The sequence below is a fragment of the Leptopilina boulardi genome, unplaced genomic scaffold, assembly GCF_019393585.1.
Source record: "Leptopilina boulardi isolate dan_hultmark-lab unplaced genomic scaffold, ZJU_Lbou_2.1 LbouV2_273, whole genome shotgun sequence".
Taxonomy (NCBI): domain Eukaryota; kingdom Metazoa; phylum Arthropoda; class Insecta; order Hymenoptera; family Figitidae; genus Leptopilina; species Leptopilina boulardi.
Window position 1 is genome coordinate 4,788,769 of NW_026137833.1, and position 19,659 is coordinate 4,808,427.

Sequence of the window (19,659 nt, forward strand, 5' to 3'; positions counted from 1 at the left end):
TAATTTTCTGTTTTTCATTGAGACAGTTAAAAAAACTGAAAAAACAATTCGATTCAGAAATTTTTATGCAAATTAAAACTTTGACTTTGATTTCCAAGGTCAAATTTTTCTATATAACTTCAAAAATATTGTAAAATTCGTTAATATTTGATATTTAAACTTCCAGTAACCATAACAACATTTTGGCAAAGAACTAATTTTGATTAATTTTAAATTTTTGACTTGGAATTTTGCCCCATATGAAGTATACCTTCTTTGTCACTAATTTATATAAATATATATATATATAAAGTGAATCGAGTTTAAGTGGTTGAAGACCCCGCGATGAGCAGCGGATCGAGTTGCTATGTTTGGTAGTCAATATCAGGTGCAAAACATGCGGGTTGCATAATTATGAAGGTGCAGGTGCAATAGATGGCACGTCTGCATTTTTTTTCAGGCTAACTGCTTATAAGCATAATATGTGACCAGAAGTGCATCACTTTACCTGTATATGCGCATGTGTCACTACGTACAATATATATTCTGTAAGCAAAAAAAAAAAAAAAAAAAAATTATCATCCGTATAGTGAAATCCACGCAGTCAATATTTCCGTTTTTTTTATTACTTCATAAAACATGTCTTGAATACTTTTTTCAAAAAAAAAAATTTTTCAAAAAATATTGATCGTATATTAAAGATGATATAAAAGAAAGTTGAAATTATGTTTTCATGTATCTGATTTTATATATAATATTAAAAATTCAATATAATTAAAAAGAAATTTTTCTTTTCTCTAACATGTTTTTCTGTATTTAGGAAAAAAAAAGGTTAGAAGCATAATAAGCAGAGAGATAAATATATAGATTAAAAAAAGTGAGAAAGCGTCAGCTAGAATTTTATTATCTTTGGAAATTTCTTTTGGTACATTATCTTATTATTTTGCACTTCCTTTGCTGTGTATGTATATATATATATATATATTTATTGTCAAGTTCAGACTGGTAAAACAAAAAGTTTTTTTTTTGTTTAGCACGACTTTGAACTTGCGAACCTGTCCGAGTGCACGTTTAACAATTTAAGTATAGAGTAAGGGCAACACCATTATCCGCGCTCGAGAAAACCGCAACTACATTATTTTCGCTTCTTTCTTTGGTCCAATTAACGAATTATTCCCTTATACTCTTCTCTGACAATAATATTATAGAAGTTCACCAACACAACATTTATCGCTATATATATAATACCTACTTCTACATTTACCAATCATGTGCTTTTAAAAAAAAGACATTGTTTCACGATATTTATATTTTGTTATTTGGATGTAAACACAAATAATTTTGATCAGTTCTTGTCATTTTAGAATTATAATTACGTGTTAGAAGTTTGTTTAAAAATTCAAAAGGAAACGATTTTTAAACTTAGAAATATGTTAAAAATTAATTTTTTTTCAAAAGCAGGTGCTGAATTGTGCTATAGTTGGAGAAGAAAAATTTTTTTACCCTAAAATTAATTTATTAGAATTATTTGCCTGAAATTCTGAATGTATTAAACCCAAATGATTGTTTAAAAAGCATTAATAGCACAGGCATACAAAAGAAATTCTTCTTCTGAGTTCGAGGTCAAACCATGCTTTATGTTTTTGGAATCGCTGAAACCGAATTTAAAGTCAGTTTAACCCTATTATGTCAGGTATTTGACATAACCTCAAAAAATCTTAATATCTAGAAAAATTCGAATCTATAAGTCTTATCATGTCTACTTTGTATTTTTGGGGTTGTTGAAACCAAATTTGAAGTTTGTTCAACCCTAGCACGTCATGCTTTAGACATAACCTCCAAAGAATCACAAAATTTGATTTTTTCATTTTTTTTTTATGTTATGTCAAAAGCCTGACGTGATGGGGCTAAATAGACTTTAGATTTGGTTTCAACCACCCCAAAAATACAAAGTAGATATGCTCTAAGACTTATAAATCAGAATTTTTTGAATTTCAAAATTTTTGGGTCAAATTTTAGAATTTTTTGAGTTTGCTTCAAAAACCTGACGTGATGGGGTTTAATAGACTTCATAGATTTGGCTTCAGCGACAAAATAGACATTGGTAAGACTTATAGATCCGAATTTTTCTATAGATTTAAAAATTTTGAGGACGAATTTTGAGGATTTTTGAGGTTATGTCAAATACCTGACATAGTGGGGTTAAACTGACTTGAAATTAAGTTTCAGCGTCCCCAAAAACATAAAGTAGACATGGTAAGAAATAAATCAGAATTTTTTTAATTTCAAAATTTTTGGGTAAAAATTTTAGGATTTTTTTAGTTTGCTTCAAAAACCTGACGTGATGAGGTTAAAATGACTTCAGATTCGGTTTCATTGACATCGGTATAGTTATTTGTTTCGTACCCTTTTGTTTCGAGCATCTAAAAGTAAATACAAGTTTATTATCACAAAACAGTTGAGAAAAATAATTGTCACATTTTATCATCGGAAACAATTGTCATTATATAAACAATAAGAACAAAAAAGAAACCACATTATACACACAGTATAAAACACTGATTGGAGGGAAAAATATATATATGACAAGATTGTAAACAGCTGCAAGAAATGTTACATCATTTCTGTTTTGATAATAAGTTATATAGCTATATATGTAATTTGAATGGTTCTTTTTTTTCTTCAACTAGAAAATTACTACAAATTAACAGGCGGTTAATTTATTGGTGTGATTTAATCGTCGAAGAATATATGTATATGTGTGTACCTAGAGGAAGGGGAACGATGAGATAGGAAGAGTGTAAAGTGCGATAATTATGTATTCTATTCTCAAACAAAAGTATCACCAAGTTCATCGAACTACACATATATATGCAAGCACAACAGCTTGCGATGCAATAAAAGCATATTGAACAAAATTAAGTTTTAGTCCCTTTTTTTCTATGGGGAAAAATTTTAAAAATTTGTAACTATTGAGACAAATGTCGAAAATTTAGATTCTATTTTGAACCTAAATTAACAAGAGAATCTTATCAGAAGTAAAAATAACTATTTATATTTATTTATATATTATTTTATAATTTTTTTGAATTGATTCGATTTTTTTTAAGCTTTAGCAAGTCAAGAGAACATTGAACATCTTTTAAGAAATATTTTCAGGTCATTAGTGATAAAACTCTATAAGCGATAGTGCAATTTAGGTGCTTGTGATGAGCTGCACTTCGTACATATATGGAACTCTCAGATTCCTCCGTATGTATACAATAATAACACATGAGAAATCTCACGAGTCACTGAACTTTTCATTTGAAAAAGTTATCGTTCTTTTCAATATATATATATATGAGGCTTCCACCTTATTTATTCGACACTTTTATTATACGCAGCCTTCCATGGAACACTTCAATATAATAAAGACTCAATTCAATTATAAATTCTGCAAAGCTTTGCAATTTCTCTCATTATATATATAAAAAAAAACTCTTTCATCACCAGAAAACTGACACACAATTCATGTAAAAATGCATTAATTGAGAAATTTAATTTAAATTCAAAATAAAGAAATTTTTACGCTAATAATTGAGGGATTTAAATTCTTGAGTTTTTTTTTTAAACAGATCTAAATTTTTAGCAGGCTTTATAGCAAATATTTTAGTTGCTGCAACAAATTATTTCAGCAAAAATTCGTTAGAATCTGTAGTTAATTTTCCATGAAGTTAAGGGTAGAGTAATCTATTAGTTAAATCTGTTAAGAATATTTTTTTTTATTATAACTCGATATAGATTGGTAAAAATAAATTTGTGCAATGTTGTGTCATATGTTTCTTTCGGCAAATTACAAATTGGTTGGAATTAAATCGAAATTAAAATTCTTGATTACTGTTAGCGAATGCTATTGATGGTAAAGGCTAAACAGCTGAGGTCAATGGGGTTCAAACAATGTCTCATGCCAAATGAGACACGACCCTGTAAATTTAGAGAGAGAGAGGCCTCAAAGATTCGCAACCTTTATTCGTCATTTTCAATGTCGTTTCTTTTTTTGGAATATCAGCATTTATATTAGGCAATTATTTCAATTTAATATTAATAACTTCTCGCAAGTAAAAATATTGTCTTCTGTTTTCTTTTTTTATCAATATAGTTTGGAAATAAAAACTTCTGTGGTTAAGAACGTTCCTTCGTCTATACTGCTTCTAATGAGTAATTAATTGATTCTCCATAAGGTTTTAGATTGAAGTTCGCATTGTAATTCTATGTAAAAGTGGAAATTTGAACCTGAGCAAGTCGATTAATACGAAAAGTGTGTGAAAAAAGTTTTAAAATGATCTGCATTAGGGCGAAAATATTTCGTAAATTTCTATGCAATCAGTTTGCAATTAATCAACAACAATTCGAATTTAGTTATCCTAACGGGAAAATTTAATCCGTAATGAATCGGTGAATTTTTATGTAGAGAATCCTTAAACAGTATATGCAACAATCTGGATTTCGTCAAGTTAAAAAAACACAATCGAAATTTAACCTGAAATAATTTGTACTGTGTGTAAAAAAAAATCTGGTATTACTACGCAGCAATCCGGAGTACAGAAATCCGCAACAAATACAGATTAGTCAGAATTCAATTAGTTGGATCAAAAAAACGAATCCGAAATGAGTATACAAAATTATCCGAAATCTTTATGAAGGAAATCCGCAACAATACGGATTTAGTGCTATAGTCAAAATTGTAATTCAAAATTTGTATGTTGTACAAATTTAGTATTATAACCCGTAGAAATCCGAAATCAGATAGATCAAAATTTTTCTCCATTTGTTCTAAATAAAATCCTGATTGTTGCGGATTAATACCGGGTTTTTTTTTCCACATTAAAGTTTCAAATTATTGTGTACTCATTTCTCGTATTATTTTTCGGCTGGACTAAATTCGGTTTGTTGTGCACTAATTATAATTTGATTTCATACGAATTTCGCAACAATCCGGATTTAGTGCTGATGATCAAAAATTGTAATTCGAAATCTGTACGTTGTACGAATTCAGTATTAATTCCCCAAACAATTTGGATTTAGATAATAAACCAAACTGTCTGCACTTGTTCTAAATTGTTGAGCACTAAATGTGGATTTGTAAAATATACAGTTTTTCGATTATTTTCGACTAATTTTTGTTTTAGATTTTTATACGTACTGATGATTTTTTACATGCAGATTTTGAATTTTTTTGGATTCATTTCTTATTAGGATATTTAAGAAAATTAAAATCCTAATTGTTGCGGACTAATACGGAACTTTTTCTCATAAATTTTTTAATTATTTTAGACTCATATCGGTTTATATTTTTTGGGCCTGACTAAATTCGGTTTACAGTGGACTAATTAAAAATTGATTTCATAGAAATTTGGAAACAACTGGATTTAGTGCAAGTCTAAAATCGTAATTCAAAATCTGTATGTTGTACAAAAGCATTAATCCACAGAAATCCAGTTGCTGTACCAGTTCTAAATTGTTGAGCACTTAATGTGGATTACTAAAATATATTTTAAAATCCACATTCAATGCAAAATTTTTTTATTATTTCGATCTCATTTTGGGGTCAGATTTTTATACTAACTTATTACTGATTTTTTACATGCAGATTCTGAGTTTTCCATCAAGGATTTCTTTCCAATTAGAATATTTAACAAAATTAAATCCTTATTGTTGTGCATTAATACCGGATTATTTATCCGTAGTTTCAAATTATTCTGTACTCATTTCGTATTATTTTTCGGCTGGACTATAAATTTGCTTTGTTGTGCCCTAATTATAATTTGATTTCATATGAATTTCGCAACAATACGGATTTAGTTCTGGTAAAAAATTGTAATTCAAAATCTGTACGTTGTATACATATTGAGTATTAATTCCCAAACAATTTGGATTTAGATAAAACAAACTATTTGCAGTTGTTCTAAATTGTTGAACATTAAATGTATAGATTTTTTTAACAATACGGATTTTTAATAGACAGGTATTTGTATAGATTTTTTAACGGTACGGATTTTTAATTATTTCGCACTCATTTTAGATTCAGATTTTTGTAGCCAATTTTGTACAAATATAATATTTGTCGTTTTACTATATTATAAACTGTACTTTAATCTCGATATGAAAATAATAATACGATTTTATATTAGTATAAATTTTTAATCTAATACTCGTATCATTGTAGCTCAAAATGCATATAATATATAATGTTAATTTTGATTCCTACATTTTTTCTGTACAAGTTGAAACATTCCTCGAAACGTATTTTCTGAATGAGACACTTGGGGTGTCAGAAATTCCCCCTCATTTTCTCTCTCTCTCTCTCTCTCTCTCTCTCTCTCTCCCTCTCTCTATATATATATGAGAGTGTGTAAATGCGGGTTTGAATACACCATCGCGTTTATCGGCGTTGTATGAAGTGTCATCTTCTATTCACATCTTGGTGCCTCCATAGAGTAATCGTAATAGATTACCGTTGAGCCGGATTTCTATAGGACGACAGCAACCTATATGTCGAATATTTTATGTCGAATGTCGCGCTCCATTTCAACTTTTCTCTCTCTCTCTTTCTCTTTAGATATACGTATATACAAGTTTTGTTCATGAAAATCAATATCAATCGTTGCACCTATAACTTTTATTTACATTACAATCCTTAGTGGATAAATTGATAGTCACCTTTCTCCCATTTATTTTTATCTAACATTTAATACACATGCAAAACAAAAATATAGATTCCGTTTTAATAAAACATGTTTTTGTTGGATATCAAGCTTCTTTTGTTATGTAAATTCAACATTGAAATTCACTCGAGATTTATTGGCAAGAACGAATGATTTTTCATTGAGAAAAAAAAATAAATGCAACAATAATATAACGACTGATATTAAATTACATATACGTGTGCGACTATATTATAACTGTAAAATAAATGCAAATTTATTTAAAAGGTAATAATTATAAATAAATTATTTAATTACCTTTATTATTTTTATTATTATTATTATTACTAATTTATTAATTATCAATATCAATAATTAGTAATAATTTTGAGTAATAATAATAATAAATTAAAAATAAATATTGATTTTAAATCATTTTGAAAAGTACATGTGTTGATTGAACACTTTTATTATTATTAAATGAAAATGGAGTACACGGGTATAAAATAAACAGGGATGAATTAATATAAAATATAGAGAGAGAGTGAGGATATGAATTACATTAATGAATCTAGTTTGCGACAAAGCTTTTATGTAGTATTATATATATATATAGTTGAAATCTATCCCTATTCTCAGCTAGAGGGCCATTCGTTGTGAATCAAGGGGGTCCTCTCTTTTTCTCTTTCTCTCTTGGTAAATGGCTCCCATGTGATGCGTCGTCGCTTTTACGTTAGTCATCCTAACGAATATTCCTGTCGCACACAAAAAAGATTTTTAATGCTCAGGGAGCTAGTATATACTATAAAGTATACACAACCAAGCGCACAAAGGGGGAACTTTTGTAGAGATTTTTATTATCAAATCCATATTTATATCATATATATATATATATATATATAAAGGAGCTTAAATTTTTTTTTTTATATTGAAAAACATTTCCTGCCTTCTAATATAATGAAGAATTTTTTTTGAAAAATTTGTTGTGGGGTCAAAATAGTTTACTGTGAGGGTAAATTTTAAAAAATTAAGACTGATATATTGTTTATCAGAGTAAAATTTTTCGTTGTTATAGGAAAAAATTTAGTTGTTAGTAATTTTAATAGATAGCAAACATTGGTTAGTATCTGTAAGCAATTCCTTTTTTTCCGTGCAATAATAAATTCAGAGGTTAGGATTTATCGAAATGCTATTTTTTCGCTACAACCTGACGAAAGTTTCAGATTGATGCTTTGGTAAGTATTATTCCGAGGCATTTTGAAATTGGTTTCCAAGCCAATCAGTTTTTATCTGAATCAAAATTTCTAAGTATAACTCAATAAAAAAATTCTTTCCAGATCATTCCGAATCAATTTGTTTCACTCTGAATAACTAAATTTTAATCCATATTGAATCCTGAAATGAATTGATTCTGTTTTAGTTAAAACGAAATTTCATGATTCAAAAAAGGATTCAAAACTTAAGCTTTGGATAATGAAACGGATTGGTTTGGAATGATACGGAAAAATTTTTTAATTGAGTTACGTAGAAATTTTGATTCAGATAAAAACTGATTGGCTCGGAAACAAATTTCAATATGCCTCGGAATAAGATGAAAACTGATTGAACATCAATTCGAAACTTTTGTCAAAGTGTTAAATGTTATTTTTCACTAAATTTATTTAAAAAATTATAGTTTTCTATAAGGTAGCATAGTTAGCGGATCTTTAATGCAATTTTTGTCTAAAGCAATAAATAACAGAAATTTTGCCCTACTTCAAAACCAAGAACCTGAATATTTATATACTTTTCCGAAACATTTTCTCGTGCTAAATCCGAATATGATCACAAAATTGACCTAGCACGTCAAGTTTTCTATTCTAACCTAAAAGTGCAAAAAAGAGGTTTTTTTTAACCATATTTGAGGTCATCAATAAAAATTATCCCTTAATGTTTCAAGAGAGATAATTTTTTTTTGATAGAAAATTATTTCTTGAAACATTAAGAGATAATTTTTTTTTTGATGACCTAAAATATTGTCAAAAATTTGCTGCAGCAGCTGCCCCAAACAAAAAATTTCACTCATAAAAAAACTCCTGGTAAATACATATTAAATATTATGAAGTTAATTGAACATAGAAATTTTTCGTTTGGGGCATCTGCTGCACCAAAATTTTTTCAGTGTGTAGGTTAACGATTTCTTGATCCAAGAAAATTTCACTAAGTTTAAAGTAAATTTTCTTGAATCAATGATACTTTTTTTTTTGCATCGTACGTGTAACTGATTTTTTGAAAGGCACGAGGGACATGAAATTGTGCACTATGCGCGGAGAATCACCCACATATATATATATTTTCTATTCGAGAGATCAATTTGCATTTTTCATGTACAATTGTCACTCTGAAAATGTCGAGACGGATTTCCCAGCGTGTGTGTTCGGTTTTTTTTGAAAGACATTATGTGTAGCGCCTGCTTTGCTATACTCGAGAATTAGGAACGTGTTGAGCATTCTCAAAGTGAAAAAAAAGAAGAAGAAGAAGTTCGGTATGCATTCATGAAAAGTGAATTCGTTCCATATTGTTCAGACATACCTCTTTTGTATTCGTTTATATATATATATATATATATAGAACATGAATTTTAAGATTCAAACCATCATTTTCTGCCTCGAAAAAGAAAAGACATAAAATTTAAACAGGGAACACGACAAGAAATACGTGTCGAGGTCGACACATATCCCCCCCCCCTCTCTCTCTCTCTCTCTCTCTCTCTCTCTCTCTTTTATTCTCTTTTGAACGAAACTCTCGTTTCGTCTTCCGCGTAATTAACCACTTTGAATAATCCTAGCTTCGAGGATCCTGGCAAAACCAGTTTCATCCATCGAACCCAAGAGAGAAACTGGTTCGAATACACGACTAAAGTCGAAAAAAAAAATAAAGAATCAAAGAATAGGGTTGCAAATTTCCTAGATTATAAACTATATGTATATATGGTGAAAAAAAAAAATTTCTAATTATGTTTACACAAAATTTTATATGCATGGAATTCATTACATACAAGCAAGAGTCAAAAATTTTTATATGAATATTGATCATTCTAGAATTAATGATAGATGATACGATCTGACGTATATATATATATACAAAAATAAAAGAATCTGTAGAACTATTTAACATTCGTAACTGTTTGTTCTTTCAAAATTATATACCGTATATGCCCTGATTTGAATTTACGAATGTTCCTGGGGTATTATATTATTACTGATACTGATTTGTATAATATTATATTACAAATGATGCGGTGATTTTAATATATAATAACGATTCTGCCATCCGTATAAAAATATGCTCAACAGCATTTCTGACAAAAGTATAAAAAAAATTTATACTGTAGAATTTATATCATATTTTACAAATTCTACAGATTTTTATGCCTTTGGGGAAAATGTTGGAAAAAAGGGTTTGGTTTTGACAAAACGTTTGGTGTTGGTATTTAAGGAACAAAAATGTTTCCATTGCGTCAAAAAAAAATTTTAGTTTGTCCAATCTTTTAATTAAGACAAATTCTTTTTTTTTTTATTTTGGTTTGTCAACCAAAGTTTGATTGAGGCAGTCAAAATTTTGAGGCAAAAAAAAATTATTTTTTCTTAAATACCAAGCAAACGTTTTGTTTGTCAAAATTAAATTTTGCAATGCATGGACAACATTGTTAGTATTTGCAAATGGACTCTATTTTGCAACAGGAAAATATCTTCATTTTGACATCAACCAAAAATATATAAATTAACTGTTTTAAATAATTTAGTTGATAGGGCGTACAAAAAAAAATCTAGTTTCAATATTCTTAAATCAAGGACCCTAAAAAATCACTACAGATTCTATTCAACAATTTCTATCACTTGGATCGTAAAATAGGTTTCAAAATTGTTGTATCTTTTTACTTTCTACCTTGCAAAATAATAATACCTAATAATGTCAATAATAATAATAGTAATAATAATAATAATAATGATAATTTTCCAACCCTTGATGGAAAAGTTGCATATGTAACGGTTAACAGTAATTTGCATCAAATGCATATATTCCTTTAGTTAGTTAACAGAGAATTATTCCTATGCGTATATATGTAGTTAGGTATGCACGCAAACAGGAAGAACGTTCGTTCCATATCGTGACTATAATGGCCATTGGTCACTCTAAATATTTCAGACACTGTATACAATTTACATGTACCTTATATGTGTCTGTCTAGTTCCTGGAATGATAAACTGAAGTTGAATAGTGTGTAATTTTTTTTTTTTTTTTAGATAATCTTGTGATTAATTTCAATGAAAAGAATTCCAAAGGAAGGGGGAACTATTCTTTAATGCCTCTTAGGGATTCATTATTATTTAATTAACTCACTGATAAACTTGTTCTAATGATATATATATATATATATATATACAGTATAGTATCTAATAATAACGTTCACAAATATTCTTTTTTTGAAATACAAAAATTCTCAATAGGGTAGTAGATCTGTAATGATAAAAAAACTTTCAAAAGAATAAAATTGTTGACCCCATTTTTCCAAGTGCGCGCGGTAATTCCCAAGATGTCAATTTTAATGAAGAAAGCCTGTCAATCATTTTCTCTTTCATTTATGTATATCTAATCACATTAATCATATTAAAAACATCAATCAACTCGTTTTTCTGCATTCAATCCTTTATATATATGTGTATAAAATAGAGCCTCAGGAAATTGTCATCATTATCCTCATTTTTCTCACAATGAACGTTTTTTTTTTTTTTTCGTTTCGTCGTCATGTGAACATGAGGTAATTTTTGCACCTGCTTGTATATAGACATGATGAAGATGAAAAACTTCTTCATCCCCCTTTTTCTGACCTTATAGCACGAAAGACTTGAGGAATTTGAGTATATACAACTTTTTCTTAATGTTTTTTTTATTGCCTTTTATATTCTTTCTAAATATATAATATACGTATGCGTACACGCATGAGAAACTTGCGCAGCGTTGCATATCTATATACAACATTGCTATACCAAGTAGAACCTTTGATGTCAAGAAATAAAATCTTTTTAAAACACACACACACATGCCGTATATACTGCGATATGTATCAGAAATTATTTTGTTAAAAATGGACGCATGATTATGTTCTAAAAATCATTAGTTAGAATTTTCATTTTATGGAATTTTATTTGTCATATAATTATTTTTGAGTCCAATTTTTATTTGTTCAAATTAGTATTTTGCAAGAATTTTCATCAAAATGATTTTCTATATTACAGAATTTTTATATAACCAAAAATTCACTTCACCTAATTTTTATTTGTTCGAATTTTTATTTGTCTGAATTTTTATTTGCTCGAATTTTCATTTAACATAATAGGCATTTTAAAGAATTTTTTTTTGGGTAGAATTTCATTGCATAGAATTTTCATTTTATTCTTTCAGATGAATTTTCTTTTGTTCGAATTATTATACATGGAGAGAAATTTCTAGGAATATTTACCGTGCTGCCCCTACAATTTTGCATTACAGATTGTAGAGGCAGCACAGTAAAAACTGTCAGAATGTAATTTGCACTCACTTTCAGGTGACAGCACGGTAAATATTCCTAGAAATTTCTCTCCATGTATTTAATATAATTTCCATATAACCGATTTTTCATACTACAGAATTTTTACTTAAACAAAAAATCATTTAACAGAATTTCTAATTGATAGAATTTTCATTTGTCCGAAATTGCAAATGCCCGAACAAACAATCGATTTCGGCGCGATTTTTAAAATCAACCAATCAAAAATTATCCATAAAATTGTGATTGGTTGATTTTAAAAATCGCGCCAAAATCGATTGTTCGTTCGACCATTTACAATTTCGGACAAATGAAAATTCTATCAATTAGAAATTCTGTTAAATGATTTTTTGTTTAAGTAAAAATTTAGTAGTGTAAAAAATCGGTTATATGGAAATTATATCAAATACTGATTCGAACAAATGAAAATTCATCTGAAAGAATAAAATGAAAATTCTATGCAATGAAATTCTACCCAATAAAAATTCTTTAAAATGCCTATTGTGTTAAATGAAAATTCGAGCAAATAAAAATTCTGACAAATAAAAATTCAAACAAATAAAAATTCTGTGAAATGAATTTTCGGTTATATATATAAAAAAATTCTGTAATATAGAAAATCGATTTGATGATAGTTCTGCAAAATACTAATTCGAACAAATTAAAAATTCGGCTCAAAAATAATTATGACAAATAAAATTCTATAAAATGAAAATTTTAACTAATAATTTTTAGAACATAAGCATGCGTCCTGTTAAAAACAAATTTTACTTGCATCATATATGCGATGATGATGTACAGAGAGACTGTGATTTCAACGAATTTTATAATAATTTGTATGAATTTTTATTTAATAGAATTTTTAAAACGACGAATTTTCATTTGCCCGAAAATATAAATAGCCGAACAGAAAGAATCCACAGAAAAATTTCGGCGTAATTTTTCAAATTATTGACCAATCATGATTTTTTTGATAATTTCTAATTGGTCAATTTTTAAAATTACGACGCGACGGACTCTTTTTGTTGATTCTTTGTTCGGTCATTTCTAATTTCGAACAAATGAAAATTGGGCGTCTTAAAAATTCGTACAAATAAAAAGTAGGGCAAATTAAAATTGGATGAATTGAAATTTCTGTCATTTTTTGATAATTTAAATTTTTAAAAAATTGGATCATTTGGAAATTTGATTTTTAGAAAATTCGGATTTTTAAAAATTTAGTTTTTCAATAATTCGAACTTATAAAAATTCAATTTTTTGATAATTCGTAATTTTGGAAATTCAGTTTTTTAATAATTTTTAGATATTTGATCTTTTGCTAATTCGGAATTCAGAAATTCAATCTTTTTGTTATTTACACTATTAAATATTCAATTCTTTGATAATTCTAATTTTTAGAAATAAGATATTTTGGTAATTCGGACATTTAAAAATTCGATCTTTTTTAAATTCGAGCTTTTAGAAATTAAATCTTTTGGTAATTCGAACTTTTAAATATATTATCGTTTGGTAATTCGGACTCCAGAAATTCAATGTTTTTGTAATTCGGACTTTTCGAAATTTGATCTTTTGGTTAACCTTTTAACTGCGATGACAGAGATTGGATGGCCAAAATCTTCGTCATCAACAGTTAAGGGATTAATTCGGACTTCAGAAATTCGATTTTTTGATAATTTGAACTTTTAGATATTTGATCTTTTGGTAATTCGGATTTCAAAAATTCAATCTTTTAGTAATTCAGATTTTTAAAAAATCGTTCTTTGATAATTCTAACTTTTAGAAATAATATATTTCGGTAATTCGGACGTTTAAAAATTCGATCTTTTTTAATTCGAACTTTTAGAAATTAGATTTTTGGGTAATTCGAACTTTTAAATATATTATCTTTTGGTAATTCGATGTTTTTGTTATTCGGACTTTTAGAAATTAGATCTTTTAGTAATTCGAACTTTTAGAAATTAGATCTTTTGGTAATTCGGACTTTTAGAAATTAGATCTTTTGGTAATTCGGACTTTTAGAAATTAGATCTTTTGGTAATTCGGACTTTTAGAAATTAGATCTTTTGGTAATTCGAACTTTAAAATATATTATCTTTTGGTAATTCGGACTCTATAAATTCGATGTTTTTGTAATTCGGACTTTTGGTTAATTCGGACTTCAGAAATTCGATTTTTTGATAATTCGAACTTTTAGATATTTGATCTGTTGGTAAATTCGGATTTCAGAAATTCGAACTTTTAGAAATTAGATCTTTTGGTAATTCGAACTTTCAAATATATTATTTTTTGGTAATTCGGACTCTATAAATTCGATGTTTTTGTAATTCGGACTTTTGGTTAATTCGGACTTCAGAAATTCGATTTTTTGATAATTCGAACCTTTAGATATTTGATCTGTTGGTAAATTCGGATTTCAGAAATTCGATCTTTTGGTAATTCGGACTTTTAAAAAATCGTTCTTTCAGTTAAAATTCGAAATTTCTTTAATTTTATATTAAAAACAAAAATAAATTTTTTTTTCTAAATTACTTTCAAGAAATATAACAAAGTGAAGTTGTTAGGTTAAAAGGAGGTGGGGGGTGGGGGGGATTTTTGCGCATAGTTGTTGCACGGAAAGTGTGTGTTAGCGATGAGGGGGTTATGGGATTTGGTTGTTGGATAAAGGGCAGAAGGGAGAAAATAGTAGCCGGCTCTTCCATGTATCTCAGGGGTGCCGCCGCATTGAGGGGGTGAAAATAAAGGAGAGAGCAAACAGAGTAAGAGAGGGAGTGAGAGAGAGAGATAGGAAAGGACGCCGGGCGTCGCGGCGCGTTTGCCGCACCCAACAGAGCGCCTGCTCCCCTTAATGCCGGCACACAGTGTTGCTAGGTGCTTGTTTTCCCGGCGAACCTTCTAGTCCGTCCACGCCATGGCGAGATCCTTTTCTCTCTCTAGAGAAGTCTAGACTCTCGTAAGCAGTTTATCCTGCAGAGTCAAGGTCATTTCGATAAAACGCCCGCGGGGCTCTCTGGATACCGCCCAAAATTCCCAAAACTATATATACATATATATATTTATTCTCTCTAGATATAGTTTTCGAGTCATTCGGAACGTGTTTTTTTCAATGTAAAACTTCGCCTGCAGTAAGTGAATTAGAAAAAAAGAAATTAATTGTGAATTGTGATTTTTTTTTTGGGTTTTATATTGCGAGAGTGATTTTTAATTTTTTTTTTTTTTTTATAGTGTCGGAAAAGTTGTGCTTTTCATGGAAATTATATTTGGCGAGTCTTTGAGTTTGTTCCGCGTGTGTATAGACATTGCGCAACTTAATTCTCACTGACCACTGTCAATATTGTCAATTACTTTCTTTTGTCTCTTGTTTCTTCTTTTGTTTTTATTTCTCGAGATGGAAAAATTGTTGCTTTTATTTCAAAAAAAAAAAAAATAAATAATTTTTTTTTTCATTATTTGATTGTTGCAAGTTTGGGCAAACTGATTCTTCCGATACCATATTGTTTGTGTCATTGATTTTTTTTTTCAAATTTTATTTAAATTAAAATATAGAAGAAATAATTTTTTTTTTACTTACAGTTAGTGAGAATTCGTTTGCTAATTTTTAGTAAATTGTTACTATTTTAGTAATACTTTTTTTTCACTAAAGTTTTAGTTAAAAATGTCTAAAAATTAGTAGAAATTTTCAATAAATTTTAGTAAAATACTACTATGTGATTTAGTAATATTTTTCTCTACTAAAGTTTTTGTAAAAAAAAATTACTAAAAATTAGTAGAAATTTTTTACTAATTTTTTTTAGTCAAATATTACATGATTTAGTAATATTTTTTTCTACTAAAGTTTTAGTGAAAAATGACTAAATATTATAGTAGAAATTTTCACTAACTTTTAGTAAAATAATTATAGGTAGTATTTAATTTAGTAATATTTTTTTTTTTTTTACTAAAAATCAAATTTTAACAAATAATTGATAAATTAATTTCTGATTGAATTTTATAAAAACTTTATAAATTCAATTTTCGTAATATTGAGACGAAAAATTTTCTTTTTTATCTCTTTGTTATTATATTGAACGCGCGAAACATATTAAAATTGAAACTTTATAAATGATAATATTATATAGTTCGTGGAAAGATTGTAAAATAAAAATTTTGATGATCGTTTGAACAATCTGTTAACTTTCGAGAGGAGAAATGAAACTTTATATATTATTGGAGTTAAGGGAAAGTTTTCAAGAATATTACCAAATTTTCTGGAAAACTTCACACACTGAGGGCTCTCGAGTCAAGCCAATGACCTTAAAACTCTCGAGAGCAGAGGGAAAATGAGACCCTTATCTCGTTCTCTCGAGTGGTGGATATATACTTATATGGGAGATTTTGTGCAAATTATTATTTTTTTTTTTTGTCACCCTTATTATTATAATTATCTCACATTAATTTTAAAAATAATAAAAAACAATTTTCTTCAACATTCAAAATTTTCAATTAAAATTTAATATTTATTTATTTATTTATTTTTTTAAAATATATATATAATTCTAGGATTTATAATTGATTGTAAAAATAATTTTATTATTTTTTAATATCATTTGGAAAACAAAATTAATTTATCTCTAAAGTAACTTAACTATTATCGAATAAATATTTATTTGTATCATATAAATATTTATATGTGCATAATAATTTTTATTTGAATCAATAATATAAACTGTATTTAATTAAACCAATAATTTTTATATTAAAAAAAAAAAAATTAAATTTATTAATTGATTTAAATAAAAATTATTTCGTTTAAAGAAAAATATTTATTTGATAATTATACATATAGTCAAGTAACCGATTATTTGAAACAAATATAAATTCTTTTTTCAGTGTGGTTATTAATTAAAAATTTATTGCACATAAAATAAATTTGAATTTTTAATGAAAAATTTTTTATGAAATTTTTGTCTCAAAAATATTTTTTGCAAATACTGGAAAAATTTCAAATTTCTGAAAATGCATGAAGTTGAAGTATGCAACGTTTATATAAACGATTTTTAAAGAAATAATTTTTTAAAATGAAAAATTCTATAATTTTTTGCCTAAAAAATATTTCTTGTAGTTTTCATTAATCAAGAAATTATAAAAAAATATTTTTTAGGCAAAAAATTATAGAATTTTTCATTTTAAAAAATTATTTCTTTAAAAATCGTTTATATAAACGTTGCGTATACTTCAGCTTCGTGAAAATGCTACTAAAATTACAAATTTTTGAAATTTTCAATTCAAACTTTTTGCTTTTAAAAATTATTGTATAATTTGTTATAATTGCACATCCAGAGAAATGTTTTATTTGAACAAAATATAATATATTTGAGTTAAATTAAACGTATATTTGTCTCAGAGCCTACTAGCCCATTTATTTGGCGTAAATAAAATTTTATATTTGGTCCAATTAAAATTTATTTAAATCAAATATTAATTTATGTAAATCAAATATTAATTTATTTAAATCAAATAAATATTTATTTGGTTCTGAAACAAATATTATATTATTTCTCTTGGGTGTGAAAACCTCTTGAAATATTTTCATTTGAGATAGGGAAAAAAAAATTTAAATTCTGTCTGGAAATAAAAATATTGTGGCAACCCTGTTATTATTTTTTAATAAAAAAAAAAAAATTTAGAAAAATTAAATTTTTAATTATAATTTAATATTTTTATAGAATATGCCTTTATTGTGTACGATGCAATTAAAGTTCTGTGATCATTTATAACTGAAACAATACATCTAATAATAAGTGAGTCAAGACATTAATAAAAAAAAAAAAAGAGAAAAACACTTTATAATATCCTCAAGTTCATAACGGTTGAAGAATATAAATATTTCATTCAAGAGAGATATTATAAAGAAAATAAAAAGTTTTTTTGTGAGTGTTACTTTGTGGTAAGGAAATCAGTTAATGGACTTATCGAACCGTGGTTCAGTCTTGTACGAGTAATCGATCCACTCCGGTAATGCAGTAACCACGGAGATATAACCCAGAGAGAGAGAGAGAGGAGGAGAGGCAAAAGGATATATACAAAGAAATACAAAATTACAAAAAAAAAAAAAATTGAAAACCAAACACTTTTTTTACAATTATTTTGTATAAAAAGTGTCTGTGCGTGTGTGTGTAAAATTTTAATACAAAAAAAACTGAAAATCTAATGTGATTAATTCAAAAGGAAAAATTTATTTTTCTTGGAATATATAAGTGAAGTGGTTTTATGGGAGTTTGTTTATTGTATTGAATGAAGAGATTATTAGGATGATGGTGGAGCGTGTCGAGGGTCACCTCTTCATGTATCGACGCCCTATTTACAGGGTCTTCCAGTATCTCGAAACCTCTGAGTAAGTAGTTTTTATTTTAATTGACTTTTATGAAAAAAATTACAAATTGTGCCAAGAAAAAATTAATTACAGTTTATATAATTTTATATACGTAAAAAATTTTTTTTTAAATTTTTAAAGAATTTTCATTTTATGGAATTTTATTTGTCATATAATTATTTTTGAACCGAATTTTTATTTATTCGAATTCGTATTTTGTAGAATTTTTATATAACCGAAAATTCACTTTACAGAATTTTTATTTGTTCGAATTTTTACACTCAGAGAAATGGTATATATTTGTCTCCGAGCCAACTATCTCGTTTATATATTTGTTGCAAATATATTTTATTTCATTGAAATAAAAAAATTTATTTGAGCGAAAGAAAAATTTATTTCTGACAAATAAAATTTTTATTTACGCCAAATAAATAAGTTAGTAGTAGGCTCTGAGACGAATATACGTTTATTTAACACAAATATATTTTATTTGATTCAAATAAATCATTTCTCTGGGTGTATTTGTCAGAATTTTTATTTTCTCGAATTTTCATTTAACATAATAGAAATTTTAAAAAATTTTTATTGTTTAGAATTTCATTGCATAGAATTTTCATTTTATTCTTTCAGATGAATTTTCATTTGTTCGAATTATTATTTGATATAATTTCCATTTATAACCGATTTTTCATACTACAGAATTTTATAATTAACCGAAAAATCATTTAACAGAATTTCTAATTAATAGAATTTTTATTTGTCCGAAATTTCAAATGGCCGAACAAACAATCGATTTCGGCGCGATTTTTAAAATCAACCAATCACAATTTTATAGATAATTTTTGATTGGTTGATTTTATAAATCGCGCCGAAATCGATTGTTTGTTCAGCCATTTGAAATTTCGGACAAATAAAAATTCTATATCAATTAGAAATTCTTTTAAATTATTTTTCGGTTAAGTAAAAATTTTGTAGTATGAAAAATCGGTTATAAATGGAAATTATATCAAATAATAATTCGAACAAATGAAAAAAATTCTATGCAATGAAATTCTATACCCAATAAAAATTTTTTA

At 27.1% G+C, this 19,659-nt stretch overlaps 1 protein-coding gene across 2 annotated transcripts in view; it reads left to right on the top strand.

Moving 5' to 3' along the window:
* Nucleotides 1-19,659, top strand: part of LOC127281608 (focal adhesion kinase 1) — a 139,817-nt gene that overhangs the window by 42,346 nt on the left and 77,812 nt on the right. Inside the window, exons 1-2 of one of the 2 annotated variants that reach the window (XM_051305392.1) lie at nucleotides 15,146-15,356; nucleotides 17,937-18,604. The exons of the other annotated variant lie outside the window; for it this stretch is intronic. Coding sequence (XP_051161349.1) covers nucleotides 18,522-18,604 — 83 coding nt within the window. The 5' untranslated portion in view covers nucleotides 15,146-15,356; nucleotides 17,937-18,521. Of the gene's footprint in view, nucleotides 1-15,145; nucleotides 15,357-17,936; nucleotides 18,605-19,659 lie in introns of those variants that run through there. 2 annotated transcript variants of the gene reach the window in all.